The following is an 11501-nucleotide window of genomic DNA, read 5'->3' as shown; positions in this document are numbered from 1 at the left end:
TAGGTCAATGCTTGTCGATACGCGTTAGATATGTGGAGTTTAAACTGCACGATCTCCATACAGACGTTTCGGCGGGTCTTCCACCGGAAGTACTCACATTTCCGACGCCTTTAAACGAGGCATGGTAATAAACAGACATACAAACTGGCGGTGGTAGTATAGTGCAAACTTAGCTACCGTCTCCACTGACAGTTGTAGGACGTTTTTCCACATCTTATTCAGTAAGTAGTTTGTTGAGATTAACTAGTTAAGATAAGCTGAACTTGATGACCTTGTATGCGTATTGTAGCTCACGTATGCTAAAGTTATTGCTAAAATAGCTCGTATCGTTTGCTGTTTGACATCCTCGTCAAGATAGCCATTTGTCTGAATCATGTCATATTCCTACATGTATGTCATATTTCTGAGAAATATCGACCTTTATATTTAATGCGGAGCAGCGAAGGTTAGATGATTGTGTTCTTTGCTCTCGAAGATAATCGCTGTTTATCGTGTTTATCGGTATGCAGCTTGAAGAACGTTTAGCTGACTGTGCTTATGTGTAGTCAATGTGTAGCTTTAAACACTTTAGCCAGGTTTAAGGATAGAAAGATATTGTGCTCTACAAGTTACATTAATTAGGAAGAAGTTGTGTGTTTTCTTGGCAATGTTGGTGTTGTTTTGTCAGATGCTCACTGATGTAGATGTTTGTACCTTTTTAATACATTATACATATGAAATAATGCTTTTTAGATAAATTATGAAGTCATTAATTTAAACTTTTGTTGTACCATCACTAGGTTTTGATCATCTTCTTTTGTTCTACTGGCTGCTGGCATGCAACAGAAAATGTCTTACATTTAGAATTGATTGCACTTTGTCCTGTTCATCTCACACAGTGCCACCATGGTGTCCTACAAGCTGCTGAACCCAGAAGATGTGCAGTTATCTGAGGGCAATCGCCTTGTCGAAGAGCAGGTATGTTAAGCTTGAAGAGCATTGCCTGTGTTGAAAAGCCATATGGGCATATGTAAATACGCCAAAGCTCCCTGGGAGAGGTATTTAAGTCAATTGAGTCTGTTTTGTTTTTGTTTTTTTTCAAGGAGACAGACAGAACCTTTCTGCTTCCACAACGGTTGCCATGTTCCATCACCACAAGCCTCATAGTCACCGGCTGCCTGCTGCTGCTCCTCTGTGGCGGCTGGCTAGTCGGCACCATGTTCTGGCTTCATAGCCCCTCTGCCCTTTTGCCGCACAAACCGCCATCACCATCCAAGGTGCACAAAACAGACTCCAGAGTGAATGACACTCACCTCCGTGAGACTTGTGGCCGAATCCCAGAGGTGTGGAGGTTTGACTGTTACCCGGAAAAGGGAGCAGTTGTTACAAGAGAGATGTGTGAAGCGAGGAATTGCTGCTTTATTCCTTCTTCCCCTTCTGACGGTATCCCCTGGTGTTATTATCCATTGGAATTCCCATCCTACACGCTCAGATTAGTAAATGACACCGACTTGGGGCAGAAAGGTACGCTTGTGAAAGAGGTGAAGACTTATTACCCGGCGGACATTATGACTCTGGAGTTGGAGAGCAGATACGAGTCGGACACACGACTGCGTGTCAGGGTGAGTGCAGCGCTAACACTACACCGCATTGGAGTTCCTCAAATGGGAGCTCTAGCGTTATTAGACAAATTCTATATACGTATATAATTATATACAATATATCATTGATCCCTAAATTAGATCACAGACCCTTCAAGTTCACGCTATGAAGTCCCCATCTCTGTTCCCATCGTCACCAAGAAGGCAGAAAGCCCCGTTTACACCGTGGAGCTCTCAAAAGAGCCGTTCGGCCTCATCGTGAGGAGGAGCGCTACCGGTACCGTGCTGTAAGTCGTACCTTGGATTACGCACGACAGCCAAAGTGCAGCACATGTTGTCTTATCTTGACTTGCTGTGACGTTCACGCTCTGTCCGACTGTCAGCCTGAACACCACTGTGGCTCCTCTCCTCTACGCCGATCAGTTTCTGCAGTTCTCCACCGCTCTGCCCAGTAACTTCATCTACGGGCTCGGGGAACATCGCTCATCCTTCCTGCATGACATCCAGTGGAATACACTTACGATGTGGGCCAGAGATGTGCCGCCCATGGTGATGTTGTCTTCTTTACAACATTTGCACAACTCCTATGTAATGCCTTCTAATATGTTATTTTTGAACAAATAGGAAAAAACAAACCTGTATGGAGCCCATCCCTTTTACCTGGTAATGGAGAAGGATGGAAATGCACATGGCTTCTTCCTTCTGAACAGCAATGCAATGGGTCAGTATGTTCCTTCCTCTTTCAGTCTGGTTTTTACATTTCAGATTGCCAAAAAACGTGAAAAATGCAGAAGATAAGTGTTTTTGAGGAAATCAACAAATCTTCGCACTCAGTATAGTGAAGACCTTAAGCAGAAAAATATTCATTAATTCATTTTCTACCGCTTATCCTCACGAGGGTCGCAGGGGGGGGGGGCTGGAGCCTATCTCAGCTGTCTTCGGGACTGTGGGAGGAAACCGGAGTACCCGGAGAAAACCCATGCATACTTAGAGAGAACATGCAAACTCCACACAGAGATGGCCGAGGGTGGAATCAAACTTGGGTCTCCTAGCTGTGTGGCCTAGGCGCTAACCACTCAACCGTCGTGCAGCCTGCAAAAAAATATATATTGTACATTTTTATTTGTCTCCCTGTATATTAAATGTTTTTTAACTTTAACATAAAATTTCATTGACCAGTCTAGGGTGTACCTTGCCTCACGCCCAAAGTCAGCTGGGATAGGCTCCAGCATACACATTATTGAACATGTGGAGCAAAATTCCAAACTTGTGTTCAGCTTTACAGATGCTATGTATGAACTGTAGGCCTTTGGGTTGTTGTCTCAAAAAAATGCTTAGTGGCACAACCTTTGGACAGTATTTTTTTTCCCCCTGAAGGGAAACAAAGGTCTGTTTGGGTTGTAGTGTTTATTTTTTCAAATGGAAGACAACACTAGCTAGTAATACATTTTTCATGCATTGTTTTTTTTACTATATAGAAGATATATAGTGTATATAAAAAATACTGTTTGCAATGTATTTCAAGATTGGAATAAAACTGTTATTTCTTCACTCAACAACAGTTATCTTAAAATTGGCCACATAACTCCTTTGTTGGGCGGCACGGCGGTCGAGTGGTTAGCGCGCAGACCTCACAGCTAGGAGACCAGTGTTCAATTCCACCCTTGGCCATCTCTTTGTGGAGTTAGCATGTTCTCCCCGTGCATGTGTGGGTTTTCTCCGGGTACTTCGGTTCCCTCCCACATTCCAAAAACAAGCTAGGTTGAATGTGAGTGTGAATGGTTGTTTGTTTATATGTGCCCTGTGATTGGCTGGCCACCAGTGTGTCCCGCCTCTCACCCAAAGACAGCTGGGATAGGCTACAGCACCCCCCGCAACCCTTGTGAAGAAAAGCGGCAGAAAATGAATGAATGAATGTTTGCAATGTATTTCAAGGTTGTAATAAAACTGTTATATTTCTTAACTCAACAACAGTTATCTTAAAATTGGCCACATAACTCCTTTGTTTGCTAGCTTTCCCAACCTGTGAGACAGTACCCTCCTCTCTCCAGTGATATCAAGGGTTGTGTGTGATTTGACTGGATGTAAAGCTCTAACTCACTTGGTTAGAATCTTCGGCACCACCTTCTAGTTAGCATTTATTTACACCCTTACTGGCACGTCTTTTCAAGACTTTTTTTTAGTGAATATTTCATATTCAATATGATATTTTTCCTAGATGTCATTCTCCAACCTGCTCCGGCCATCACCTGGCGTACAATTGGCGGTATCCTCGACTTTTATGTCTTTCTGGGTCCTGATCCTGGATCTGTGGTTGAACAATATCTGGATGTCATAGGTGACTGTGTTGACACTAAATAGAAAAACATAATCCCTTCCACGGATTCCATTGCAAAGATTAACTGATTGTGTTGTCCTCTGATGTCTTCCTTCTTGTCTTAGGTCGTCCAGCTATGCCGATCTACTGGGCACTGGGCTACCATCTGTGTCGCTGGGGTTTTAACTCAAGCGAATCCACCTGGGAGGTGGTCAAGCGTATGAGGAATTATGGGGTACCTCAGGTAGAGTGGAATCTCCATGTTATGTATATTTAAAGTCAATTTTAGACAATAGTTTGCTCTGTTTATGTGTGCTTTTCCCAAGGACGTCATGTGGAACGACATTGACTACATGGACAGGATTCTGGACTTCACTTTCGACCCGGTTAACTTTGCAACGTTGCCAGACATGGTGAAAGACCTGCACGCACATGGCCAACACTATGTGATGATTATGGTGAGCGTAGCAGGCCACTTGTGTTCATGTGTGCTGATTCTGCTGGAGTGTGACGTCCGGCTTGGTCACCATGCAGGATGCTGGTATCAGCAGCATTCAGCCTGAAGGATCCTACTTGCCCTACGATGAAGGACTCAAGAAAGGCGTCTTTATTAAAGACACTGAGGGAAAGACACTGATTGGCAAGGTGAGATGTCTGATCTGCTGCTTGGGGTTCTTTTTTTCAGAACAAAAGACCAGACAGAACATTACTCGCTTCCTTTCTTTTCCTTTTAAGGTGTGGCCGGGTCTGACGGCATATCCTGATTTTTCTGATAATGTGACCCATGAATGGTGGTACGAAAACCTAAAGAAGTTCCATGAGCAAGTGCCTTTTGATGGACTATGGATCGTAAGTAACTCATCAATAATTGTTGAACTATAGTAGAACCTCAAAGTTGTTCCATGACACTGACATTGTTTTAAGTAACATTTTAACATATCCAGCTCTTTAATTAGGTCAACATATTGAGGCAGTGAGCCAATGTTTTTATGTGAAAATTAAAAAAACTCCCATTAGTTGTCATTCTAGCTAATCGACAACAAAACATAGCCACAAAGTCATATGTATCAAATAATCAATAAATCATCACATCACCTTAACAGTTGTGCAAGTGCACCCAATGGTGTGTTCAATGAGTGTACACTTGTGACTTTCTCTGATGTTTTGTGTCATTTTAAGGACATGAACGAGCCATCAAATTTCTTAGATGGTTCCACCAATGGCTGCCCGTCGAACAATCTGGACAATCCTCCGTACACACCAGGTGGGAGACATTGAGCTGGTAGCATCACACCCGCAAACATAACCCACCGTTTTGTAATATATTGTCAATTACTGGTGTGTAAGCCGCTACTTTTTCTTAAACTTTAAACCCTGTTGTGGATTATACAGCGGTGCGGCTAATTTATGACTAAATTTTAATCATGTGACATGTTCTTTGCTTCAGAACTCCTGTTAATTCTTTAAATGGTGTGCCCCGGGTCCTCTGGCGTTCTCTGGTGGACAGAAGTAGCATTGCAACGATATCCTCTCAGCTGTCCTTCAATTGAATGCGCTTCTTAAACGAAATGCATTATGGGACCCCTTTAAAATGTTGGCTTTATTTTTCATAAAACACATATTTATACATGTTTCTATATTTCTGAGATAAAATGTTTGTTAGTTCCAGTGTGATATTGTTTGTAAGATGAAACCGTAAGTGTTATTGAGTCGTGACCCCCTGCAATTTCCAATGGGTTGACAATCTTGTTGTGAGTTTATTCAAGTCCTCACAGACTTGTGTGCATCACAATAATGCTACTTTATGACGTGGACACATGTGGCTTATACACTGGAATTTACGGTACTTTGTACACTTTTTTTTAGGTGTGCTGGGAGGTTTATTGAGAGCTAAAACTATATGTGCATCAGCGGTGCAGAAGCAGTCAATTCACTACAACCTCCACAGCCTGTATGGACTCATGGAAGGAAAGGCCTCTGCAAGGTTGGGACTGTTTTGCATGCAAGCAAAGAAATCAAACATATCGGTTGCATCCTCTTGTTCTCTCTTACTTTCTCCAGTGCCTTGAGGAGGATCTTAGCCAAGAGACCCTTTGTAATCTCTCGCTCCACCTTCCCTAGCCAGGGCATGTACACTGGTCATTGGTTGGGAGACAACAGGAGCCAGTGGAAGGACTTGTCCTCCTCCATATCAGGTCAGGTCGATCGGCTCCAATTTCTTTAATTTTATGTAATCTTACGTATGAAACCATGTGTGCTGTCGGTTATTTTTAAGAAATCAGAATCTGCAGGCTTTTTAAAGACGACAGGCCAGAAGATTGTAACCAGTGCACCCTTAGTAAACCATGACATCTAACATTTTTGTCTTCCAGCTTCTTATCTTAAGTAATTTTGCCCATTATCTTCATGCATCTTTTCACAACTGCAGGTATATTGACCTTTAACCTCCTGGGCATCCCATTGGTCGGAGCCGACATCTGTGGCTTCAGTGAAGAGCCTCAGGAGGAGCTGTGCATCCGTTGGACACAGTTGGGCGTTTTCTATCCCTTTTCTCGCAACCACAACGCAATTCACGTGAAGGTTAGACCCAGGATTAGGATTAGACCCAGAGGTTCCCCTTCCTCGGTTCTAATTTACCTCACAAATAGACAGTTACTGTAAATACTGTAATTCTAACCGGGAATATTCAGTGGCAATCTGCTGTTTGTGCATCTTCAGATAGAAATTAAGTGTTTTTTTCAAATCTGATTAATTGAAAAAAAATGTATTGAGTGTGAAAGAAGCCAAGTATGTCAAATTTGCATGTGACTAAAGTAAACATTCTGTTTCTGTCTACAGTCGCAGGACCCAACAGCATTCAGTCCACTGGCTCGCACCGCCATGAAGCAGGCCCTGCTGTTGCGCTATTCTCTCTTCCCGCTCCTCTACACTCTGTTTCATCACGCACATGTACAAGGACACACTGTTGCACGGCCACTGATGTTTGAGTAAGTGAAAATGTGTCTGTATTTTCCCTTAGACACAGGCAAGCATAGAACATGTATTACAACACCTCAAACTTTGCTCACTTTGCCTTCAAAGCCATTGTGTATTATATAATATATATATATAACAATACACTACTCAATTATTTGATTACATGACAATATGTCTTAACAGATTCCCAAAGGATATAAAAACCTACGGGATCGAAAAACAGTTTCTGTGGGGGAGGAATTTGCTGGTCACGCCAGTGTTAGAACCTGGTGTACACTTTGTGGAGGGATACTTCCCTGAGGGTCTGTGGTATGACTACTATACGGTAAGACACACTGCCTCTAAACCGATCTGGAAAGAATTCTCATATGTACTTCTTTCCCAGGGCGACTCTATAAACAGCACGGGTGAAGAACTGAGACTCTCTGCTCCTCTCGACAAAATCAACCTACATTTGAGGGAAGGATCTGTCGTTCCAATGCAGGTTAGTCCCGTTCAAATGATTGAGGGAATCCTTTTGTAGTTATGGAGGACTTTTGTTAACATTTATGTTCCGGTGCACAGACGCCCAACCTGACCTTGTCAGTAAGCAGCGGCCAGCCTCTTCATTTGGTGACTGCACTCTCCGACAATGGCACCGCCTGTGGCGATCTGTTCTGGGATGACGGCGATAGCCTTGACACTTTTGAGACTGACCAGTATGCTTACATCGTCTTCAGTGTGGCGCAGGTATGCATGTTAGGTACTTTGCAACATTTGAGTCTATGCTAATAAATGATCATCAATGACATATAAACAGAGCAGTACTGGAACTAAACAATTTGTTGGAACACTTCTATTACAAATGTTGATCTGAAATTTGTGGAGGTTTGCCAAGGTGGCCAGACCCCAACCAAAGGGCTTGTGTAGACCATGCACACAGTAACTATAAGCGACTCTGTTAATGACAAAGTGGCATTAATTGGCACATTTACAATCTCTGAAGGTTATTATAAAGTTGATGACTTTATTACTCATCTCTTTTGTAGCAAACGATGACCTCACAAGTGCTTCACAACCACCTAGAGGCCACTTACATCACAGTGGAGTCGGCGTCCTTCTACGGCGTGAAGCAGATGCCGAGCAGGGTGCTGGTCAATGCCCGAGACGCAGCCTTCACCTACAGAAGCAACCAGGTGAGGCAGGAGGAGATACTTTGAATTCTAAATGGAGAATCCAATTCAGTCGAAATGCTGGTTTGTCCCTCCATCCATCCATCCATTTTCTATACCGCTTATCCTCATGAGGGTCGGGGGCATGCTGGAGCCTATCCCAGCTGTCTTGAGGCGAGAGGCGGCGTACACGCTGGAATGGTCGCCAGCCAATCACAGGGCACATATAGACAAACAACCATTCTGGAAAATCTTAACAAACAATATGAATATAATGTACTGTCATTTTTGGTATATAAGCTGATACATTTTTGTTGTGCTTTCAACCTGCGGTTTGTACAATGTATAGAATTACTATAGCTTCTCTTTAGACTGCTTGGACCGCCAACTGTCTATCGCCAAAGGATTTCGAAAGTCTGGACTACCGTGTGATGAAGAGAGATACTGTAGCCCAAGCTAAATGGCTAATTTGCCTTCAGACAAGATTGTGACTCAGAGCGACAATAGAGAGAGAGCGAGAGAGAGTGATGAGTGTGATGCTGAGGTCGTTAAGCTGCTACCTTTTTCTTAAACCCTGGAGCTTATACAGTGCATGTCCTGTACTTCAGAACTGCTACTAATTGTTGATAAAGGGTCCAAAAGACAGCCATCACTTCCACATAATTGTGTGTTTCGGTTCTAATAAGTGTGTGGATTAAGACAATGGCTCACCCATCCTGAGCAGGCTGAACTTACACATTACACATTTGTTAAAATGCTCTCTGTCTGGTCTTTACAGGTTCTAACGGTGGCAGATCTCAGCCTGAAACTCAGTCAGAACTTCACAATCAGCTGGTTGTGATCACTGCAGTGCTGTTGGTCAAGAGTCAGTACAAGTAAGCCTAATGGATTTGAACTGTCACTCTTAGCAACAAAAACATCCCAAAACAAGATCATATTTGAAGTCCTTTTAGTGGCTGTAAGAATGGCTTCTCTGTCTGTCTGGAGGTTCTCAGGAATGATTGAAAAAGAGACACCCTATTTCCTTCACTAAGGACATTGTTTTTGTGTGAGTGCTTTGCTTATTTTGGATGAAGAGGAGGATATTGGTCACATATTGTGATAGTCTTGTAATCAAGGTCAGAAGTTGCGATGTCAACCACAGATCATAGGTTATATATTTAAAGCCTTGTTAGAATTCCGGCTTGCACAAGTTTCCACACGGATTGAGCCAAACCATATATTCCAGAAGGTTCTTGCCTACATAAAAATGAATTGTGCATTGTGCAATAAGAAGGAGACCGATGAGAATGTGATGAGTAATGCTGCTACTATTGCACTGACTTCTCAAATGGACACTGGTATCTTGTGATTTTTCCTTTGCATTTTCTTGTACAGGTATTTAAATTTAATTATGTTTTGTTTCTTGCTTGTCTGGTGTCCAGCAGCGGCTCTCTATCTGCAATAAATTTTGTTTGTTTTTATAAAAGCCGAGTCAGCTTGAATTTTAAAACTCATTGGCCATTTTACTTGTACTTCCTCGCACTGACCAATAGAGGGCAGTAAAACACAATTACTTCTTAAACTTAACATGACCTGACTAATTAGGTAAATCCGTTTTAATTCACCATCTGCCATAGATAACCATTTTTTCTTCATAAGAAATAATGTAAATTCCACTTTTGGACATCCTTATGTTCGAACATGGGGTTTATTATGGACAAGTGGCTTAAGTGGCTCACACAGTCCAATAACATTACACTGCATGGGTTCAGATCCGGGAGGCTGTTCCTCCCTCTGATAGATACTAAGACAAGACTGGGTACTCTGGCCTGTCGTTTGGCATGTACACACAAACCTTTCCCCAACTCAAAGGCGTAGAGAAGTGACCGTCAGGGACCCAAGCTTACAGCCTCCCCTGTGGCAACTCTAGAGTAGAACGAGTCCAGCCTCTCTCAAGGAGTCCAGAACCCAACTTGTGGGACCAGGTGAGTCCCATTAGTCGGAAACTCTCTGCCTCTCCTACAATCTCAGGCTCCTTCTCCTCTTGAGAAGTAACGTTCCATGTCCCAAGTACTAGCTTTGGCTACTGAAGACCTGATCGCCCAGGTTCCCATCCTCGACCGCCATCCTGCACCGTACCCTGATGCTTGCCCCAACAGGTGCTCGCCAGTGAGCCCCAATGCAGGCCTGGCTCCAGGTTGGTTCCCCTGTCCGGGCAAGGTGTGATCCCTCATTTAGGTGTTTTTAGGTGCAGGTCTGTGATCGACTTAGTAGTAGTATCATCAGGCCTGTTTCTGCATGTTCTGGATGTGCAGGTGAAGAGGGTATGGGGTTGGTGGCACACTATTGCATGCCATTTGGTCTTTGAACAACATGCATGAGCCTGCTTCACATTGCCAGCAGTAAATCAAGCCTGTTCTGGTGAACGGCACATCAAGGCTGCCCTTTGTCATTGATTAATTTTTATGGACATGACAACATAACTTCCGGTTCTAGTTGCCTTTTTGTTTGCTAGCTCAAGGGACGTTTTCTGATTAAAGGAAGATCATTTTCTGATTGGGAAAAGAATGTTCAAAATGCAGATGGACTCAATCAGTATAACACAAGATGCGCACCATATTGTTCACGAACCGCAGAATGAAGGTTTCGCTGTACTTGCAAAACACTATTAAACTAATCAATGCACAGTCAACCAAGACACTGCTTCACAAATACATCCCACCTTAAGGACTGCTTTTAAATGCAGTGTGAAGAGAGCTATAGAGAGAGATCTGTAGAAACTGGACCAAGTCTGAGGCCTTCATACAGCCAAAGCCCCTCATCAAAGTCAGCCACTGATGATAAGGCCTCGTGCTGGAAAGCTGAAGCGCCTCGTTCACATGCTAACTGTTTCCAGATGGCACATAAATCACTCATTCATTGGTTACGGGGTAGAGAGAAGAGAGCAGCGGGGGTCTGTCAATAGCATTCTGCTCCTCTGACAAGGGCATTTCCTGTCTGCATTTGGGGGGATTAGGTGTGGGTGTGTGTGGGTGTGTGTGTGTGTGTGTGTGTGTGTGTGTGTGTGTGTGTGTGTGTGTGTGTGTGTGTGTGTGTGTGTGTGTGTGTGTGTGTGTGTGTGTGTGTGTGGGGTTAGACGGAGTGAGTGACCAAAATGCACTTCTATAAAAGTCTTGCATTTCACCAGACGTAAGACACTTGGGGGTCATAGAAAAGCTAAAAACAGACTTCTTTTCCTTCATTTGTTCCCCAATAGACACACACACACTGTTGCTAAACGTGGCGCTTTTGTGGTCTTAACATAAGCACAACAAGGCGAAACCACATGTGCATATTTTCCCTTCTTGTGTTAAGTTCTTGAGTGGGAGGACATTTTTGAGTAATCTTCGGTTCCCAATGAAGATTTATGTGATAAGTGAGATGAAATACTTGGGCCTCATGGGAAGTTGCATCAAGGTAGGGACACTTTTTAAATAGAAAAGGTGTATAGACTGT

At 43.2% G+C, this 11501-nt stretch overlaps 1 protein-coding gene across 2 annotated transcripts; it reads left to right on the top strand.

Annotated features, from left to right (window-relative positions):
- Nucleotides 1-62: 62 nt before the first annotated feature.
- On the top strand, nucleotides 63-9492 carry gaa2 (alpha glucosidase 2). 2 transcript variants are annotated; one of them, XM_058070021.1, is made up of 21 exons: nucleotides 63-221; nucleotides 879-957; nucleotides 1083-1601; nucleotides 1722-1867; nucleotides 1964-2129; nucleotides 2205-2301; nucleotides 3799-3918; nucleotides 4023-4141; nucleotides 4224-4355; nucleotides 4432-4542; nucleotides 4633-4746; nucleotides 5077-5161; nucleotides 5764-5881; nucleotides 5959-6092; nucleotides 6326-6477; nucleotides 6736-6884; nucleotides 7057-7198; nucleotides 7259-7357; nucleotides 7438-7602; nucleotides 7902-8048; nucleotides 8803-9492. In XM_058070021.1, exons 2-21 carry the CDS (start codon nucleotides 886-888, stop codon nucleotides 8863-8865), a joined length of 2850 nt encoding a protein of 949 aa, XP_057926004.1. In that variant the 5' UTR covers nucleotides 63-221; nucleotides 879-885; the 3' UTR covers nucleotides 8866-9492. The 2 variants fall into 2 exon arrangements, with proteins under 2 accessions (XP_057926004.1, XP_057925995.1); XM_058070012.1 differs by having other exon boundaries at nucleotides 7057-7357.
- Nucleotides 9493-11501: the final 2009 nt, after the last annotated feature.

The sequence above is a fragment of the Doryrhamphus excisus genome, chromosome 1 (genome assembly GCF_030265055.1).
Source record: "Doryrhamphus excisus isolate RoL2022-K1 chromosome 1, RoL_Dexc_1.0, whole genome shotgun sequence".
Lineage (NCBI taxonomy): Eukaryota > Metazoa > Chordata > Actinopteri > Syngnathiformes > Syngnathidae > Doryrhamphus > Doryrhamphus excisus.
The sequence above is the reverse complement of the archived record's forward strand: the minus strand, read 5'-3'. Positions and strand labels throughout refer to the sequence as shown.

Coding starts and splice junctions, on each gene's coding strand:
- gaa2 (XM_058070012.1), top strand. CDS start 886: ATGGTGTCCTACAAGCTGCTGAACCCAGAAGATGTGCAGTTATCTGAG. Junction 5,162..5,763: donor CAATCCTCCGTACACACCAG/GTGGGAGACATT, acceptor ACTTTTTTTTAG/GTGTGCTGGGAGGTTTATTG. Junction 6,885..7,056: donor GCACGGCCACTGATGTTTGA/GTAAGTGAAAAT, acceptor ATGTCTTAACAG/ATTCCCAAAGGATATAAAAA.